Source organism: Trichomycterus rosablanca, chromosome 17, assembly GCF_030014385.1.
Source record: "Trichomycterus rosablanca isolate fTriRos1 chromosome 17, fTriRos1.hap1, whole genome shotgun sequence".
Lineage (NCBI taxonomy): Eukaryota > Metazoa > Chordata > Actinopteri > Siluriformes > Trichomycteridae > Trichomycterus > Trichomycterus rosablanca.
The window spans coordinates 9,792,344-9,813,663 of NC_086004.1; the positions used below are offsets into that span (position 1 = coordinate 9,792,344).

The 21,320-nt window shown below is 41.2% G+C and overlaps 1 protein-coding gene across 3 annotated transcripts in view; it reads left to right on the plus strand.

Annotated features, from left to right (window-relative positions):
* tead1b (TEA domain family member 1b) overlaps positions 1 to 21,320 on the plus strand; it is a 79,742-nt gene that overhangs the window by 10,698 nt on the left and 47,724 nt on the right. For 2 of the 3 annotated variants that reach the window (XM_063012531.1, XM_063012530.1), the window contains exon 1: positions 13,250 to 13,478. In XM_063012531.1, the coding sequence (XP_062868601.1) occupies positions 13,322 to 13,478 (157 nt within the window). In that variant the 5' untranslated portion in view covers positions 13,250 to 13,321. Of the gene's footprint in view, positions 1 to 13,225; positions 13,479 to 21,320 lie in introns of those variants that run through there. The other variant, XM_063012529.1, reaches the window with a different exon arrangement.

Below are 21,320 nucleotides of genomic sequence, written 5' to 3' on the forward strand. Positions count from 1 at the left end.
CGGGCAGGTGAAGAAAGCTGTTTTGACAGGTCCTGTAAATCAATCCAGCATCCCAGCCAACAGAAATTGATCCCAGAGTGGCCTGAAGTAGCAACGGGCTTCAGACCTCAGGTTTGAGCTGGATGGCATCAGACTGACTTAACATGTCCAGCTGTGTGGATTTAAAGATGTATAAAATAAGTGCTCGAGTGCTGCCAGCAGCAGAGAGTTTGTGTTCTGCTTTGGAACAAATTTTCCAACTAGATCTTATTTATAGGGCAATTTATTGACATTTATATTGGGATAACTGGCTCACAGGCTCACAGGCTTATCCATCTTTGGGTCATAACTTTTTTTGCCCACAGGGATTCGAGCCAATGACTCAAATAATGTTATGTTAGCATAAAATGCTGCTTCTTGAGTGACAACATGATTTATATAAGCTGACCGTTGGGGGAAAAAACCTGTGTTAAAATGTCCTGTCTGAATGAAGCAAATTCTATGCTATGGCCTGTGCAGTCACCAGATCTTGATGTAATTGATCTTATTTAAAGTGCTGTTTAACACAGCCTTCTCCACCACCACCATCCTCAAAACACTAATGGAATATTATTTGAACAGTTTTAGACCTGTACAATCCATGATGGGAATTAGAGATGAGTGTAGAACCTGCTTGTAATATAAAATGCTTTACAATGTATAAAAGTCTTACATGTCTGTTTCTAAGTATGCATTATGATATCCCATGTGTGGACTCAGTTATGTCTTGTTGCTGCTGACATGCAGAACTGGTTAATTCCAAACATATAGACTTTAGAACTTTAGTTTTAAGGTTGCAACAGTAATTAACTAGTCATTACTTCTGAAATGCTCATTGAGTGTTGAGTTTGGTAATTACTAGGCGATTGTAATTCTTCACTTTGAGGCCTTAACTACTCTGGGTCATTATGGAGTTTGTGAAAGACGTTCACGGGGTGATCATCGTACCTTCAGAGATAATAACACAAAAGGGCCTGACACAGAAAATTACATTTCAGCCCACTTCTTTTCTATTATATTATCCCAGCCTTGCGCTACGACAGAAATTGGGTCTCTTAATTTCAAGAAGCTACATTCCAGCTCGGCCACAACCGGGGCGGCTCGTGCAACCCGGCGATAAGTGTCATCTCCCGTAATACCACCTCACAGTTGCAACTCGCATCTCACAGAGGCATTCACTTGTTGCCCACTCCCCCCTTTATTGTGTTAATAAGGCTATTTCCATGGAGCCCAAGTCACTTGGAGAGAAGCATGCAATTATCTCCTGAGGTTGCGAAAGTTTCCACAGGTGCCATTCCTGCCTTGTGGAAGCTGTGATCATTAGTGATAGAACAAGTCCATCGGTTTTTGACAAGCTCACGGCCAGAGCCGAAGACGAGCTCGTGTCAGCTGGAGAGCCACTTACCTTACATTTCTGAATGATGTTACGCTGTTGCTAAAGCTGCCCGGGTCCGTGTTTAAATTTATAAAGGCGTTATGAAGGGCATGGGGTGTTTTAGACCTTATAATTAAAGTGTGTTATTTGAGGCTCACCATGTGTTGTGTTTAGTTTCTTCAGTATTCAAAAATTGGGCAATAAAAGATGTGCTGATTTGTGCTGAGACTATTTTTATTATTACAGTTGCTGCTATGCCTGCTATGTTTAATAGTTTAGTTTAGTATAAGAGCACCATTCGTTTAGAAATGCCTTCCATGTCACTTATATCATATTAACTAATGGCTAACAGTATGTATTGCTTGCATTGCTTTAAAATGGTCACAGGTAAATATGAGTGGTATATTAGTATTTCTATTAATTTAAGTATTATTAATTTATTTTAGACACCTGTCAAAGCTTTTAAATTAAACCACAATACCCGGAATTTGGGCTGTGTTCCAAACCTCATACTATAACCCTGAAATTATAAAATGAATTAAATTGTGCAGTAGTGTCCATTGATGATGATTTTATTCTAACACGCTCTTTGTAGCCTGTAATATGAAATGACTTCAGTTTTTTACCAGTGGTAGAACAATATTTGACTGCATAAAACACCATAAATTAGCAACCACCTGATGCTGTGCTATGCTACTTTTTACAGCAGAGATGTCCGGTAAACGGCTTGATGTTAGCATTTACTTTAGCTAACACTGATCACATGTACATTCATTTTTTTTATTATGTGCAGCGTTATTATTGCTAACAGTGTGTCAGCTAGCAGGCTAGTTAACTAATTGCTAATAAACTTGCTTACAAGTTTTCAAAACACTTGTCATGCTATAATATTAGGTTATTTATTTGGAGATTACAGTATTGCATTTAGTGCTCACCTGAGTGTCCTTGTATGAATGGCTAAGTTGATTGCAAATTACAGATGCTGGTTTTGTACGGTTAGCTAGCTAAATTCAGTCAGAGGCAACGTAGCCACCAGTCTGACTGTTTGGCAATGCTTTTTAAGCACCAGTAGACAGATTGTGAGATGCTGTTAGGTGCTGTATGCTGTTCGTAACTTGCTGTAAAATCGTGTTGCTAACTGTTGCTAACTTCTCAGTATGTAAGCATTTACAGACATCCCAAGTCTCCCGGAAGTTCCGGGAGTCTCCCGCATATACATAGCAGCTCCCTGATGCCCGTAAGTCAGATAAAATCTCCCGGAATCTAGAACGAGCGGCCAAGAGCGACACAAACGGGCACACAGGCGACACAGACTTTTTTCCCCGATCGCGTATTAAATCCGTTATCTGATATACAGTCTAGCGCACTGTGTAGGAAACATAAATCAATTGTCTAATATACTGTCTAGTGCACTATGTAGGGAACATAAATCCGTTATCTGATATACAATCTGGCGCACTGTGTAGGGAACATAAATCAATTGTCTAATATACTGTCTAGTGCACTATGTAGGGAACATACATTCGTTATCTGATATACAATTTAGTGCACTGTAGGGAACATAATTAATTATGTAATACACTATCTAGTGCACTATGTAAGGAACACAAATCATCATCTAGTTATACTTTCTAGTGCACTATGTAGTGAACATGAATGCGTTATCTAGTGCACTATGTAGGGAACATAAATCTGTGATCTGATATACAATCTAGTGCACTGTGTAGGGAACATAAACCAATTGTCTAATTCACTATCTAGTGCACTATGTAGGGAACATAAATTCATATCTACAATACTATCTAGTGCACTATGTAGGGAACATAAATCCGTTATCTGATATACAATTTAGTGCACTATGTGTGAAACCTAATTCTGTTAACTAATACGCTACCTAAAGCATTATGTAAGGAACATAAGTCGAGTACACTATCTAGTGCACTAAGTGAGGAACATAAATTATTTTCTAATATACAATCTAGTGCACTATGTAGGGAACATTAATCTATTATCTTTCACACTATCTAGTGCACTATGTAGTACACAAATAGGTTTGGGATGTGAACAGTTAGCTTAGTAGCTCAGTTAGCAGCTCCTAAAAGCTTTGGTGTGTGCGAGAGGTTTTTTAGCTTTTTTTTTTTTGGGCTTGCAGGGTCGGGGCCGAGGTACGGGTCCGGGGGGTACCTCCCTGAAATGAGTTTTTGCAACTTGCGATGTCTGCATTTATATCAGGATTGGAACCAATGTCTGAACTGCACTAGTGGACAGATTGCGAGATGCTGTTAGGTGCTGTATGCTGTCCGTAACTTGCTCTAAAATCCTGTTGCTGACGGTTGCTAACTTCTTAGTATGTAAGCAAACATTGTCTGAACTGACAAAATGTTAAATATTATCTTTAAAATTTTGCAATATATTGCCTAAACTCTTCTTAGTACATGCCTATTGGAAGCATGAGCAGGATTACACAGTCCCAGTGTAATATTCACCTGAATGTGAAATTAGCCCCATTTCAAAATCCATCACAGTACGTTTGCTCATATGCTCTTTACCAGGCTTTGTGCACTTTGTGTGCCTGGCTTTGTGTTTAAACGATGAGATGGATATAATGATGCCATGTAGATATATGGCTCAAATGAATGAGCGAGTAAATAGGGCTCTCGTTTGCATGGCAGACTTTTTGATATCATTCTAATGAATGCACCGCCGTCCACTCCACTGCTCTAAAGGGCCTATGTACCTAATAGCAGACGCCGCTAGACAAAAGAGATGCACTAGCAGAAATATTCCATTCAAATGCAAACGCTCTCGCGAAAGAGAAGCCCTTGAAGGGACGCATTTTGTACGTCTTTATTTGAGTTCTTTAGCATATTGTGAATTATCATGTTAAGGTCTGTGAGCTTTACTAATCAGTTCTAACTCTTAAAGCTTCAAGCAGAAAGCATGTAGTTAGTTAAGTTTCAGAGTCTTTGTTGTTAACCACATGTCTATTTACAGTAACAGCTTGGTTTTCACTTCCCACCAGACTGACCAACTGCTGCAGTTATTTAACTTATTGGTCACTCCTGGCCTGTTTGTATTTTCACAGGCAGAAACAGAAACCAATATGCATGACCCCATTCAAACACACTATCAGAGTATGCTGGTCAATCTTTTTTTACCTGATCCTGAGTAGAACTGATAGCAGCAGAAATGCTGTCAATGCTAGCAGTAGAGCTCAGCTGCCTTTCCATACACATTCAAATTCCCAGTACTGGAACTGCTGGCGTGTGTGTGCATAGCAGTAAGTTGTGAAAGAGACGTGTTGGGGCACATCCTGGCCCTAGCATGTACAGAACGTTATCAGAGAGGGAGATGGCCTCCAGAGGTGCTGTGCTTCTACAACAAGCAACAACCTCCAGCAACCCCCAACTCTCTTTTAAATTTTAATTTTTTACTACGTATGGCTGGTTAACCCTTCTGCATTAGCAGTAATACAGTCATACAACAGAACACTGCCAAATTTGTAGTTTTTAATATGTTCTTATTGATAAACCACTCCACGACGTTGGCGAAATGTATGTATTCAGGTTTTGCAGCACAAGTGCGCAAAAATGTATAGCAGTATTGTCAAGTTATATTGTGCCAGTGTGTGTAATTATTGCTTTAAACTTTAGAACTGTATGCAACCACTAGAGATCAAATAGTGTGAAGACCTTCGAGAAGTGGTCGATGTGGGTAGATTTCTAGTCAACAATCTTGACTAAAAAATATTAAGTTTGTTGTCTGTTTAAAAGTGAGTCAGCAGTCAGGAAAGATGTCATTACATTAGGGATAATACACCGACTAGGCATAACATTATGACCACTGACAGGTGAAGTGAATAACACTGATTATCTCTTCATCACGGCACCTGTTAGTGGGTGGGATATATTAGGCAGCAAGTGAACATTTTATCCTCAAAGTTGTTGTGTTAGAAGCAGGAAGAATGGGCAAGCGTAAGGATTTGAGCGAGTTTGACAAGGGCCAAATTGTGATGGCTAGACGACTGGGTCAGAGCATCTCCCAAACTGCAGTTTTTGTGGGGGTTCTCGGTCTGCAGTGGTCAGTATCTATCAAAAGTGCTTCAAGGAAGGAACAGTGGTAAATCGGCGACAGGGTCATGGGCAGCCAAGGCTCATTGATGCACATTGGGTATGAAGGCTGGCCCGTGTGTTCTGATAGAAAGGTGTCAGAATACACAGTGCATCACAGTTTGTTGCATATAGGGCAGCAAAAGGGGGACCAACACAATATTAGAAAGGTGGTCATAATGTAATGCCTAATCGGTGTAAATAAAGGTACTGAAAAATAACTGTGGAACTTTTTTTGAATTAGGTGTTCCATTTCACTAAGACAAATGTGTAGTTTTCCCACGTTTTAAATAATTGCAAAACTTAATTATAATAGGTAGGCAAAATAAAACTATTAAGCTCATAAAATTCTTTAAAACCTAAGGAAGTCTGCAAAACATAATTAAGATTTTAATTTTGTAGAAATGTTTTGCTGTGAATAAGAAATGCTTATATATCTACAAAAATACCTGCTATGCATATAACAAGAGCATGTGTGTCAGTCTGTAATATGGTATTTGGATTTAAACCATGTAAATAATCATTACAAACAGAATCAGTCTACTACAGTGCTGGGTTCAACAGACTAATTCCTTAATATTGAGTCTGCTAATGTGCAGTAGCTTAATTCAGCTAAGCTTTGCCTTGTTTGAGCTTTTTTAAGTTTAGGGGCGGTGTGTTGGAGTACAAGCTCCTGTGGGCATGGTGCCTATGAGGCAATTGTGTAAGTGTGAGCGAAGGCTGGAGGTATTAATACAGTTTACAGTACACAGTCTCCTACCAGCCGGTACACTGAACAAAGCCTGAGATAATACCCCATTCAATAAAACATGTTGCAGGGCTCTTGTCAGATGATGCCAGATGCCTCTTGTTTTCCTGAAACTCAAAATATTTGGGGGGACATTTATGGGCAGTCTTATGCCCATAAATGTCTTATGCCAGTCTTATGCCCATAAATGGAAGTAATTATAAATACTAAATTACTACAACTTAATTACATTATTGTACAGACTAGAGTAGATTATAGGCATTCAGTTGAGGCAAGATTACCAAAATGATACCAGCTGATGATTCATGAACAGTCACTAATATGTGTAATAAACACAACAATGTAATTTTGTCCACTCGTTATTTAAATTTGTACTTTTTAATGTTGAAAAAACATTGCGCAATATGCAAAGTACCTAAGATTGCTAATTTACATTTTCGACATTTATCCTAATTGACTTACAGTTGTGACAGTAAACAATCTAAGCAATTGAGGGTTAAGGGCCTTGCTCATGGGGCCAACAGTGGAAACCTGGCATTGGTGGGGCTAGAAACGGCAACCTTCTGATTACTAGTCCAGTACATTAATCACTAGGCTACAGCTGCTTTGTAATCTGTTTATCAAATTTGCTGTACCTCTCATGTCGTCTATTTGTCTTAAGTAACGTTCTGTTCTGTATCACATTCATTGTGATTGGCTGGTAAAGCTACAGGGCGGGACAGTTTAATTAACAGAACGAGTAGAACGAGTGAGAACGAGTCAAAAAAATTTACCAGCCCACCACTGATGAGATATGGGGTGGAATCTTACCTGTGCTATCGACCAGCTGGGCATCTACACGGACATGATTGGCAATTGGTGGTATTTCTGGGTATTCTGGTATTTCCATGGTATTTCTGCCTTGCGCCCTGTGTTTCCCGGTGAAACCAGTAGTTTGTCAGCAATTTCTTCTGCATGTAGGCTTGTCTTTAAACTCCAGCAGCCTTCTGAATGACTCTACACCATTGTTTTAATAGTACAGATGAATTTGTGTTTGGTGTATAAAATAGCAGCCACTCTGCTCAAATTTGATGCTTTTACTATTGTGATATATAAACATCTGTGCTCATACCTGGATTAAAGTGCCTTTAATAATGTTATGTGTTAAATATCGCTAGCATAACGTGCACTCTAGTAAACAATGCCCCAGGCTTTCTTGCTTGCCGCCTTGGCCTTGGCTATCCCTAAATGGGTATCAGTGTCGTCTATTTGTCTGACATGCTCAGACTGAGAGTAACCACAGTATATTGTTGCTCCCATCTGTCACTGAGACTCAGATAAGCAGCATCAAGCTCAGCATCATCTGGAGCCATATTGTGCAAATCACAACACACTCTGGCATGAAAATACAGCCAAGTCTCATTTTAGCGGGTCAAAACTTGCTGGTAAATAATCTGGAGTGTATTACGTTTTTAAGTCATAGGTTTTTTTATTTTTTTATTTAGTGTTATATTCTTGTGAATCCTCTGTGTAAAGTACTAGGATTTTATTGGCTAATGGAGTTAGTGTCCCTTCTCACAAAACAGACTAGTGAATTTGGTAAACATGTAGCTTCTGTTTGTCTCTGCTTAGAGAGGATGTGTGACAATTCACAGTATTGTGTCGAATGCTTGTGGAACTGGTCATAATTAGATATACGATGTGCACTTGTCTTCCCCATGACAGAGGGTTTATTTATCTTATTAGTGTTTTAAATTATGTTTAAAATGTCATTGTTGGGCATTGTTTTAGTGTTCCTAAATTATTTCTCTTGCAATGTTAGGGGTTATCTAAAACATGTTTGTATATTTCCTCTACTGTATTTACTGTGTATTTAAATAGCCTTTAATTCTTTGTGTTTTAAGAGTGAAAATGGTCAAAACATGCAAAGACTAGCTTGGCCAACACCGATTTATATGGCCTGATTTCTTTCATGCCTTGATCTTGTCAGTGTATTTATTATAAAGACGCAGTGGAGACACCAGCAAATAAGATCAAGCCATATTCATGCTCCAGCTTATTGCCTGATAACATAATACAATAATGAAGAGCTTTTAAACTCAGCTGAAAGTATCATTATCTTTAGGCAGGAATGATCAGGCACTCCCGTGGGTCGTGTTGTATATGAAATTGTGGTAGAGGTAAATCAGTTAGGTTGATTTATTGAAGCTTAAATGACCACAGAGGGACTGAAGCCATGTCCCACGATTAGGCTATTTTTATGCTATTGATTTCTGCACTGAATGTATCAGTTGATGTATGCTGTTGTGATACTTTGTCTAAAAGCAGCAAAAAAAAAACTAAATGAGAATGACAGGTTAACCTTATTATTTGGTGCTTGTGTAATACCAATTTGTAATTAATTTCTTGTATTACAGGACAATGATTGCTGATTGCTGGTGATATTATGAACACTGTGAGAGTCAATAACAATTAAGCAGCATAAATCGAGAGACAAGAATGTTCTTGGCCATTTAAAGACGAGACTTGCATATTCTTGCCTGGCTGTGTATGTGTGCATGTCATGCAATGTATTATTGATGCAAACTTGTAAGTTTCAGCTCTGTTAATTATCTATATTTCCTTCTACATCTTAGTTTAATTGTACTTTCACTCACTTGTCCCTCTTTATACAAGTCGAAGTCACTGTAGGTCAGACACCACCACGAAAAACAAGCCTGGCACAAGCCTATCGCAGGGCAGCACACTCTTATTTACCTACTTATTCACACCTAGGGGCAAGTTAGAGTAGCGATACCTAGAGCAAACGTATGTGGACCATCAGGAACATGTCAGGCTCATTACGGAGTGTGGGATCTCCGGGACCTTGGTCTTGTGTGGCACTGACACTACCGCTATTAAATAACTTTAGACTGAACTGTGTTGCTAAGATTTGTGGCCTTAGGATTTAGGTATTAGACTAGTGATCAGCAGGTTGTTGATTCAAGCCCCACCACTGACAACTTGCCACTGTAGGGCTCCTGAGCAAGGTCACAATTGTAAGTCACTTACATTGACCTGTACTTGGCATAACATTGGTCTTCAAGCTAGTATGCAGATGGCTGAGTTTCAGATAGCTTTTTACATTTACATTTTCAGCATTTATCCAAAGCGACTTACAGTACAGTTACAGTATACAGTCTGAGCAATTGAGGGTTAAGGGCCTTGCTCAGTGGCCCAACAGCAGCAACCTGGCAGTGGTGAGGCTTGAACAAGTGACCTTTTGATTACTAGTCCAGTACCCTAACCACTAGGCTACAGCTTTTTTAGAGGCTCTACTGGGCAATAGTAATGTACAGCACTACTATATCATTTCCTTTGTGTAGTGCATTTGTAATAAATACTAAGCCATTGGGCTATGGCTAAAGTATATTTTTCTGTGTTAATAAGTTAACAATGGTGGATTATTCTATGCAGTAAAGAGTAGAACGTTGTATATGGTATTATGTATGATATTATATGCAGTTAGACTCTTGGTTTTGCTTCTTTTTCCTTTACCCTTATTAGTTTGAAATGTAAATCTGATCCTTTGTAATGAGTAACTCTATTCTTAAGTACAAAATGTATAGAAAGAAAAATGAACATGCCAAGAGTAGAATTCAGAGCTGTAGAATAATGACAGTGGTTTTGAAATGGGATGCCCTAGGTGGCTAGGTCCACATACTTACTTTTAGTACAGTTTATTTTGTTCAGTCTCTCCAAACCCACAATTCCATTTTTATCTCAGGTCAGCTGCAAAAACCTGATGTACTTGATTCCTAGATTTGCATGTACAGTTCTTAAAAAGAGACATACGTTTTGATAATTTATTGACTGTTCCAGCATGGTGGCATTCTCATGTTTTCTCATGTGATGTGTTCGGGCAACCACCTGTGGACACGGGACATTTATTTCCCTAAAGATCCCCCCCCCCCCCCAAAACAAAAAACAACTCAGAACGAAATGTCAGTGCAGGAAAAATGGTAGCAGGAGGAATGGACATGCCCAGACGCCGCGTTCCTCTAGTAGGCCTCCTGAGGCAGATGCACCAGACGCCAGCGTTTTTTAAGGTGACTCTCTGTTTTCATTAAGAAGCTACAAAGGGAGTAAACAAGTGTATCTATGCCAGGCTTGGCCGTCTTTACACAGCTTGCGCTGCTGAGGAGCTAAAAATGTGTTCGCAAGATGAGCGGCCGTGCCGAACAACCACAACATGTTCGTTGCAGTGCTGGAAGTGATTACCAATGTAGTTCATTATGCAGTAAGGCTGGGTTACTGGGAAGTGGGGCCAAAAGAAAAAAAAAGCCTGAGCCATTTAGTGGTTAGAAATGAAAAATAGGCTTTTTCCCCCTCTCTCATCAGTCTGTAAGTTGGTCCTGCAGTGTCAGCATTCAGCACACAAAACCCGAATTCAGGAAAAGCTCCCTCCACTCTGGTCATGTTGCCCCCTCCCTTTTTTTTTCCTCTCAACAGCTTGCTCCCTTCCCCCCTCATGAAATGACATTCTAGAAGAAACATATGCTGCTAGTCCCACTACACAACAGCTTGCATTGCCTTTGCAGGAGCAGGCCAAGGGAGGAAAGACTTGTCTGGAGAATTAGGGGGAGGGGCTAGATGAGATTTCGATAACGTTCGAAAGTCTTCACAGTTTTGACACCTTTGGCTTTTTGAATTGTTCTCAGTGGGTTGGTTGTAAGCATATATGTTTAAAAGCAAACTTGACTCTCTTTAGCAAGCTTTTGTGCTATGCCGATTCAGCAGGTTGTCACTCCTGTTTGAAGTGCTAAATCCAGTTCTGTCTATACACTGTTTAGCTATGACTCCCAGTAATGTTGTGTACTATGTACGATCAATACAAAGAGTTGTTTTTAACAGTTGGTTTAGTCTGTGGAAAAAGAAAACAATACACAGTGAGTACATTCTACACTCACTGTCCATTTTATCAGCTCCACTTACCATATAGAAGCACTTTGTAGTTCTGCAATTACTGACTGTAGTCCATCTGTTTCTCTAAATACTTTTTTAGCCTGCTTTCACCCTGTTCTTTAATGGTCAGGATCACCACAGAGCAGGTATTATTTAAGTGGTGGATTGTCACAGCACTGCAGTGGTGGTGGTGGTGGTGTGTTAGTGTGTGTTGTGCTGGAATAAGTGGATCAGGCACAGCAGTGCTGCTGGAGTTTTTAAATACCGTATCCACTCACTGTCCACTCTATTAGACACTCCTACCTAGTTGGTCCACCTTGTAGATGTAAAGTCAGAGACGATCGCTCATCTATTGCTGCTGTTTGAGTTAGTCATCTTCTAGACCTTCATCAGTGGTCATAGGACGCTGCCCATGGGGCGCTGTTGGCTGGATAGTTTTGGTTGGTGGACTATTCTCAGTCCAGCAGTGACAGTGAGGTGTTTACTCCATCAACTCCTGACAGTTTACTCCATCAACTCCAAACTCCATCAGCATTGCTGTGTCTGATCCAGTCATACCAGCACAACACACACTAACACACCACCACCATGTCAGTGTCACTGCAGTGCTGAGAATGATCCACCACCTAAATAATACCTGCTCTGTAGTGGTCCTGGGAGAGTCTGTAGTTCTGCTTAGAGAGTTTTATGTTCATCTACTGCCACATTTCATCATATCCAACTGCTGGATTTGTTTTTTCCCTCCACTGCTGCAAGCTCCACTCCTGACTGAGGAGCCCGTAACTGACACACGCCCACTCTGCATGTTTGCAGTACCGACCACTTCTTTTCACCTGCATGAGGCAACTTGGGGATCTGTATTGCACACAAAGAGTCTCTGAGCAGGTTATCGACCAGCCAGCAATGGTAGTAATTGCAGCAGTTATGCTGAATCTCTACTGCCTCTCTCCCTCGGACCAGCCAATCATTGTTCGTGTAGGTTCTCAGCGAGTGCTTAGCAGAGCTGAGATTTGAACTCACACGCTCGTCAGCACTGGAGGGTTAGCATGCTTTACTGCTGCACCACCTACATGCTACAAAGTTTTAAAATGTATTTTATGTTTCTCTTGTGACCGCTTTATTACGAATCATCTGTCAATACGGCAACATTTATGGACAACGTTTATTTTGCCATTCAGTTTGAGATTTAATAAGTACATATGGTGATCAGTACCAGACTCTGTCTAATCCTAGGATCTGTCTGATCCTAATATTGCACTGAATGTTTTGTGAACAGCAATACAGTGCATTACTCAATTTGCCCGACATGATTTCCGTCCAGATTTAAGGGGCGATTTAAGGGGCCAGACAGCTCAGCTGAAATTGGCTCGCCTTAGAAAAAGTCTGCTGCTTTACAGGAGATGCCAGGTGGTTTTGGTGAAGCGTTTTAAGGTTATACGCCTGCTGCCTTCTCATTCGACCCAGCTCATTTCTCAAAGCAATTGGATCATACTTTCAGTTTGCTGAAAGTACCTCAGTGAAAAGTAGAAACACAATCTTAATATCTGGGAAATGGGAAGCTGTTCGGAAGCTAGCGGTTGTCATTTCTTAATAAGGGCAATTAGAACGAAATGTTTGCATTGCTTGGCTTAATGGAATTGTTGTGAAATGTAGTGATCATGTAATATGTGGGTTATAATTGACACTTTATATAACATGAGTGAAGGTGTGTTAAAGCATCGTTTAGATCTTTTCCAATAAATTGCAGAGATCATTGGGGCATTTTCACTGTTGAAAATACTCTGCATGTAAAAGGTAGCAGTATATCACATAACTGACCACATAATTGATCACAGTTTTTTAAAGAACTTTTAAAGACATATTTAAACAGCCTCCTATAAGCTTAGGACAATACAGCCGCTGGTGCCCAAAAACATGATCATCGGAAGAATTCCCACTCCAAAAACTTTTGTTTATTATTATTAACTAATTAGGCTTAATTGTGTAACACTGCAAGTTATCTAACAATCATTTTGACCACTAGTTTGACCTTTTCTTCTTCGTCTCTTATAGTTCTCACCCTAGTGTGCTCCAGGCTTCGGCTTGGAGGTCCCTACCGCCAAAATTGATCCCAGCAGCTGGAGCGGCAGCGAAAGCCCTGCCGAGGACATGGAAAGGATGAGCGACTCTGCCGAGAAGCCCATGGACAACGATGCTGAAGGCGTGTGGAGCCCTGACATCGAGCAGAGCTTTCAGGAGGCGCTGGCAATTTATCCACCATGTGGCCGCCGCAAGATCATTCTGTCAGATGAAGGAAAGATGTATGGTAAGAACGCTGGTGCCATTTTTTTCCCCCAATCAGGTCCAAAGGTATTTAAATCTCCAGACTGAGAGTGCTATGTAAAGTAACTGTATTTTCCCCAGTTTATTTTCCCCATATTAATAAGCATTGCCTGAGATTCATTATAAGAATTTGTCAGACCAGAAAACCAGTTATCACATACTATTTTGTTGTGTCAGATACCTAGTATATCCCACTCTGTAGCCTCTGTTGAACTCCAATCACCATAACAGATATTCTGAGAGAATGCCTTAAATACAAAGGGAAAAGACAATGACTAGTTGTGACCAACCCAATGAGAGATATATTCAACCAGAACAATGCAAAAATAATACTCATTTTTTTGACTAAAGTCTAGTCTTTAGTCTAGGTTAACCAAAGACTAGTCCCACATTAGAAACGTAATAATTAAATTAGCTAAATAACTTAAGTTCACATTTTAATACCAATCATCACTTGACTGCTTTTTCACTTAAACCTTATCTGACCCCTGTTTGTCTTGTGGCATTTGTGGCATATTGCAGATGCTTTTATCCAAAGCAACTTACAATTCTGACTGAAAACAATTTGAGCAATTGAAGGTTAAGGGCCTTGCTCAGGAGTCCAGCAGTAGCAACTTGGCGGCGGAGGGGCTTGAACCATCAACGTTCTGACTACTACTCCAGTACCTTAACCACTGAGCTGTTGGTCCCTTTAAAGTTTAAATAATGTGTTTGCCCTTGTCTAAACAAACCCAACATAAAATCTAATTTCTTTTTTAGTTACTGCTTAGAACTGGTTGACTGGCAACAAGATGGAAAAGCGGCATGAATGGGGCGCTAGTCTTTGCAATATACCAAATTCCCACACGTTCATTTAATTTGACTTACATCTAGTTTTTGTGCCAGGAAAATAGCTAAAAATGCAAGTACCTGAAAAAATGGCAGGGGATAACACAGCAAACATCACAGCAACATGTCACAACATGAGTTCATGTGACTTTGACCTTCTATGTGACCTCCACTCTGCTGAACTCTACGGTCAGTCCAGGAGTGGATGAAGGGAGGGAGAGGAGAAATGAAATGAGGAAGCGGGTTAGAGTGAGTGGAGGGCGAATGAAAGCAATTGTCAGTCAATTAATTAATGTGTTAGCCTGCCTGGCCTCTAAAGACCTCGGTTCAGAACAAATGAGGTCTCTCAGATGATTGAAACGTTTTCAGAATTATTTCACAAGTCCAGTTACTCAGATGTAAAAACCTACAGACATACTGGTCAATTAGAGGTCAGAATTCCTCGTCATACCAGGATTTTATATACGAAGTTCCGTGTGCAAAATGATGCTAATTTTTAATAGAATTTACAAGGAAATGCGATTTTGCACTGCTAACTTACACTGATCCGCCATAACATTAAAACCACCTCTGTGTTTCTACACTCACTGTCCATTTTATCAGCTCCACTTACCATACAGAAGCACTTTGTAGTTCTACAGTTACTGACTGTAGTCCATCTGTTTCTCTGCATGCTTTTTAACCTGCTTTTACTCTGTTCTTCAGTGGTCAGGACCACCACAGAGCAGGTATTATTTAGGTGGTGGATCATTCTCAGCACTGCAGTGACACTGACATGGTGGTGGTGTGTTAGTGTGTGTTGTGCTGGTATGAGTGGATCAGACACAGCAGCGTTGCTGGAGTTTTTAAATACTGTGTCCACTCACTGTCCACTCTGTTAGACACTCCTTCCTAGTTGGTCCACCTTGTAGATGTAAAGTCAGAGACTACATTTCGACCTGATTTGGTTTCTGAATGTATTTTATATTATTCATTTGGTTTATGAAACTGGCAAGAATTTATTACCACATTTCTAAATGGCTAACTAAACCACAATGGCAAACCTTTTAACAAACAATAAAACAAATGACCACTCACACAAGTTTCTGGTGTGACTGGGGCTCAAAGCACATTTGTTAATTGTGATCTGATGTTGTCGGAATGCCATGACAAGCAGGCAACAGCAAGCGCAGGGAAAAGCAGAGTAACTGTCAGCCAGTAAATTAACGTGTTAGCCCGCCCGGCCTCTGCAAACCTCGGCAGCAGAATTCACCGGGCAGTAGTAGAGGACTTGGGAGTCTGTAAGTAAAGCAGCATGAAGTATCAGTCTGGAGCAGATGGCACAGCGGCTGCCACCAGCTGTGCCCCCCACCCCTCCAAAATCCTGGCTGAGTGACGTCATGGAAAGAGGGCACATTTTCTTTCGAAATCTCTCACTGCCAGTCAGTGTCAAGTGAAAGCAGAAAGCCCTCAGGGGCCATCCTTCGCAGCTGTCATGTGACCTCTCCGGCCAAATGAAATGTAATGTTTAAGAGCCGTGGCGATGGCTCTCAGCTGCCGGCGCAAAAAAGGGTTTCAGAACGTGCGCGCACACTCGTGTGTGGCCCCTCCTCCTCGTACACCGGGAGTGCCAGAGAAACTCACTCGCACTCTCTCACAATGCCTCGGATTAGAGCATGACAAATGGCTTGGCCTAGTGAGTTTTAAATGATTAACGGCACGTACCAGAGCTGCTACTGCTTACTGATTTAACGGTACAAAAACCCTTTTGAAAAAATAAATCCCTTTATCCTATGACTGAATGATTGGAACAAACCTTAAAAAAAGTTTACATTTCATTCAACTATGTGGCATGGCCTTGTATTTCCATATTATTGACTACATCTGATGACTTCTCTGCATCTATTGAGGTAAAGCTAGTTTGACTGCGTCTATTAAAATGCACAGTGAACAGTGGTCTCTTGAATATTGATGAAAGAATGGAGTAATGCAACACCGATGAATGTAGAAAACCTTGAATAATTCTAGGCCCTGTAACCTTTTATTACTAATAAAACTGATGGTAAATGTAAAAATCACACAGTTTTTTTGCACACTGAAACTTTCAGCTCAAAGGTTAACATACACCGATCAGCCATAACATTAAAACCACCTCCTTGTTTCTACACACATTGTCCATTTTATCGGCTCCACTTACCATATAGAAGCACTTTGTATTTCTACAATTACTGACTGTAGTCCATCTTTTTCTCTACATACTTTTTTTTTACCTGCTTTTACCCTGTTCTTCAATGGTCAGGACCCCCACATGACTACCACAGAGCAGGTATTACTTGGGTGGTGGATGATTCTCAGCACTGCATTGACACTGACATGGTGGTGGTGTGTTAGTGTGTGTTGTGATGGTGGATCAGACACAGCAGCGCTGCTGGAATTTCCACTCTATTAGACACTCCTACCTAGTTGGTCCACCTTGTAGATGTAAAGTCAGAGATGATCGCTCATCTATTGCTGCTGTCTGCTGTCATCTTCTAGACCTTCATCAGTGGTCACAGGACGTATTTTTGGTTGATAGACTATTCTCAGTCCAGCAGTGACAGTGAGGTGTTTAAAAACTCCATTAGCGCTGCTGTGTCTTATACACTCATACCAGCACAACACACCACCACCATGTCAGTGTCACTGCAGTGCTGAGAATGATCCACAAAAGCATGCAGAGAAACAGATGGACTACAGTCAGTAATTGCAAAACTACGAAGTGCTCTTATATGGTAAGTGAAGCTGATGAAATAGACAATGTGTGTAGAAACAAGGAGGTGGTTTTAATGTTATGGCTGATCAGTGTATATTTAGTATTAGTTACCATGTGGAACTGAAGCGGAACCATCCGCTTGTGTATGGGCAGAACAGCGCAGTGTTAAGTTAATCTGTTTAGCCTTGCCATAGTGATACGTTAAGTGTGCATGTTTTGTGGCTCAGGATCCACCATGACCTGTCAGACTGTGCAGGGATTGAGCAGGGGTTAGCCGGGCCAGATGTTCAGGGTGTCTGGTTGCATGTGTACTCAACAGCGAGGTCTTTCGCAGCGTCTGGTGTAACGTTTCCCAGGCCAGAGGAGACAAGATGCGAGCTTTTGGAAAACACTCATTATTATGCATTACTGCCGCTGTGCTCATTGAGAACGTATTGTAGGTCATGTGATCTCGTTGACGTTTTAAAAAAAAAAATAGTTTTGAGAAGGTTTTGAGTCAGGATGACTAAACTTGTGGTTCAGCCTTTGCAGTATTTTGCCTTTGGTGCTTTATTCATTAAAAATAATAACTTTTTAGTTGCAGTTTTATGAATGCAATTTTAAAAGACATTAAAAGACAGCTAGAAAGCTTTAAAAGCAGATGTCGGAAACCGATTTGTTTTCTTGTTTTGAAGGCCACAGACCCTCTATTTAGACATGAAGTTTTGATGTGTCATCGAGGTTGAGCATAGATATTTGGTGGGAAAGGACGGGTCTGAAAGGCAGTGTGTAGGCGTCAATTTCGGCACTTCTCCACCCCTTTTCTGGTGAAACTAGTTTGGCGGGAAGAGTAGAAAACTAGAGGTGGCAGATTGCGGCTCGGCACTCTTTGTAGGGGCTGGGATCATCTTTCAGCCCTGCAGCTGTTGCTGGCTTCTAGTGCCAAAGCCATCGCACCGTGAACTGTGACCTGAGCACTCGCTCAAGCATTAACGAGGGCCGTTACAACCGTCAAAACAAGCGCGGAGCGTCTGTCAGTATGGAAGCTGAACAAATTAGGAAACTGGAATTTGTTAATATTTGTGCAGATTGCTAAATTGTCATCTGTGAGTACATATGTTGTAAACAGCTGGGTTGTTCATGTCTGCTTTTTCTTTGGAAAAATGAGCCGTCGTGTAAATTGCCGTCTGATTGGTTGGTGGATATTTAAAGGAGACATGGAACACTAAAGGAAGTTAGCATAACTGCTTTTAGCAGTCAGACGGCAACTGTGGATGTTAACTTTTGTTAGTGATTCAGCGAAAGCAGATTAAACTTTAATTCCCATTCACATTTAAACATTACACTGTGACCTTTTACATGCTAAATTGCAATAATTAGCTAAGGTTACGTTACCTGCTCCTCATGGACTTCTCATTGGGAGAGCATAGACACTTCTAAGACAACCCTATCAAAGCAGAACACCTGATTAATTGTGGGTCCCCAACCAAGTGGTCCACATTAGACTCCTAAAAGCAAATCGACTTAGCATTTCAGTGCAGTTACCACAGCTGCCCCAGCTGGTGTTGCCCACCCTCTCCACACCTCAGGGAACCGATGGCTACACCTCTGAACAAACTTGAGTTTGTACTTGTTACTCTTCTCCTTCCTATCTCAAATGCATAAGTCATTGGCTTTTTTTTTATCTCCTCAAAACACTGTTCAGTTTTGTCTTCTGCCATAATGTAACAACAAACACAATGAAGCAACAAGCACTGACTGTAACTGCTGTACAACTAACCAGCGTCATGACCTAGTTACTGATGTGACATGCAAAAGCATAGTTTAGTACAAATTATAAATTAAATGGACCCTGTACTGATTGTGGACTGGACTAAGGGGCCAATGAGAATTTGATTAAGGCAAGTTCTCTGCCCCTCAGTGTTGGCCCCTCATTAAAAACTCTGACTGTTCTACGTGACATCCAGACATAGTGCATTCTGTCCTTCCTGGCCCTTCATAGGCTTTGAATGGTTTTTCTATAGTTATACTGCCCAAAGTCAGCCCATAATGACTATTTTTTTTTATTTTTTATTTTTTATTTTTTTTAAATAAATTTTTACCCCTTTTTCTCCCCTTTTAGCGCATCCAATTGTTCAATTAGCATCGTGCTTCCTCTCTGTCTATGCCGAACCCTGCCCTGACGGAGGTGATTGAAGCTAACCCGTATCCCCTCCGAAACACGAGCAGCAGCCAGATGCATCTTTGCCACCCACACATTGACGAGTTTGGCGCCACCTAGCGTTGCATGCGGAGAGACACACCCTAAGGGCACCCTCTCCCATCTCTGTGTAAGCGCCTCCAATCAGCCGGCAGAGAACGCAATCGCATTCTGACAGAGAGAGACCCACATCCGGTTCTTTGTCCCACCCCCCACATGAGCAACCGGCCAATTGTTGCTCATATAGCCACTCAGCTTCGAACCGGTAAAGCAAGGCTGTATTCGATACCACGCTCTCAGAATCCAGCCCTGGTTGCAGCGCGTTTCTTTTTACCGCTGCGCCACCTGAGCGGCCTGAGGACTATTTCTTAATATTGGTGTGGATTATTTGTGGGCTAACCTATAAAGGCACCTTGTGGGACATTTTTGATAAAAGCCAAGTTAATTATACCATATAACTTGATTAAAAGTGCAGTATTTCAAAGAATGGCAAGTTTTACATGCATGATCAGTGTTAAATTGAGGGTAAATTAGTTGACCACTAATATTGCAAGAGTTGAAGTTGGGTGCATTGCTGACTTGACAGAGCCAGTAAACGCCAGGACTGTACGTATAACCATAATAAAAAACCAAAATCTTTTATCATTAGACATCTACTTATACACATCACCACAGTAAATCAAAGTACCGTACGAGATGAGCTGTCTCTCTAAAATGCCACAGGATGAGCTGATGAGATCCTCCTCAAGTGCTCCTTGATGCTGGTGGGTCACGTTGATTGGCCAAGGATGCAATGATTATTTTTGTCGTAGGTAGGCGGGCCCCCAGACAAGATTTACAATCTGCGTCTGCCTTCGATAGGCCGGTCGATGCACTTCTCCTGACATGCGTTAAGGGCGAGGAGAATAAAGGAGAGACGCAGGTATTTAAGAGAAGGGTAAAAAAGGGGGGGTTGCACATGTGCACTGTGCTGTCCTGAGTGCCTTTAAGCCCTTTGTTCCCCTGGCTGAATGCAGTTAATTAGCAACAGTTACTATAGCAACTGCCTCTCACTTCAAAACAATGTCTGATTTTTATTTTCTATTTTTTTTGCCGCTAAGCTTATCGTACTGTTTACCTGATGGGCTCGCTGCTGGCTCGCTGCCCAGCCTCGAAGGTTAATTGTGACAGCGGCAGAAAAACATCACCACCACCGCTTTGTTTTGAGAGGAACACGAAAAAAGGGAGAAAGAGACGAGTCCCCACGGCAGCGAGAACCTAAGACCTAGCACTTACATAATTCACCTGCTTTGCAAGCCTTCATTCAGCCTTGCCTCAGGCAATTACATAGCCTCTGGAGTACATCACTACACACATGACCAGATGTGAAACACGACAAGAAAAGCACAATGGGACACTGAGATCAGAGAAAATGTATTTAATGGGTGTTATTGTGGGTGAGCGAGTGCCTTATGTCAATTTGCTTGGAATAATGTGCTCCTCTAAGTTCCCCTCTCTAATGCAGTTTGAAGTTTTTATCCCAGGCCTTGTAAGTAAATTCTTGAATTCTGCTAGGCGCCTTTTTGCAATCCTGACATTTGGATGGCACATCTTTTGTAATTTAAACAATTTGTCTCCTAGCTCACATCCCAGCAACTAAAACATATTTGTAATAGTGCGCTACCACTAAGCAGTCTAAATATCACAATATGTTTTGGATGGTGCCTAGGAGCATATGCAGGCTGTTATGATTATTATGTGCGAAAGGACCATCTGTTTCAGGAGCCGGGTGCTTTTAGCGGCAGCTATCAGGCTCTGACCACCTGAGTAGTCTTTTACAGTGCATCTGTTTGCTTAGGAGGTGGCATGCGTTAATCATATCCTGCTATTTTTTTTTTTTTTCAACCGTGACCCAGTACTGGAAGTTCTGCTTCAAGCTTAAGGTTTTGCATAATAGCTACAAGTGCAGATCGGACCCGTTTACGGTGTCGTTTGATGAGGCATTTGTTTTTGCCCCATTACTGACATGCCACGCACTCGGTCATCTCATCAGAGTCGGCCGGCTGCCTCAGACGAGCACTAAGTAGCACTTGGTTTGCAGGGCTGCT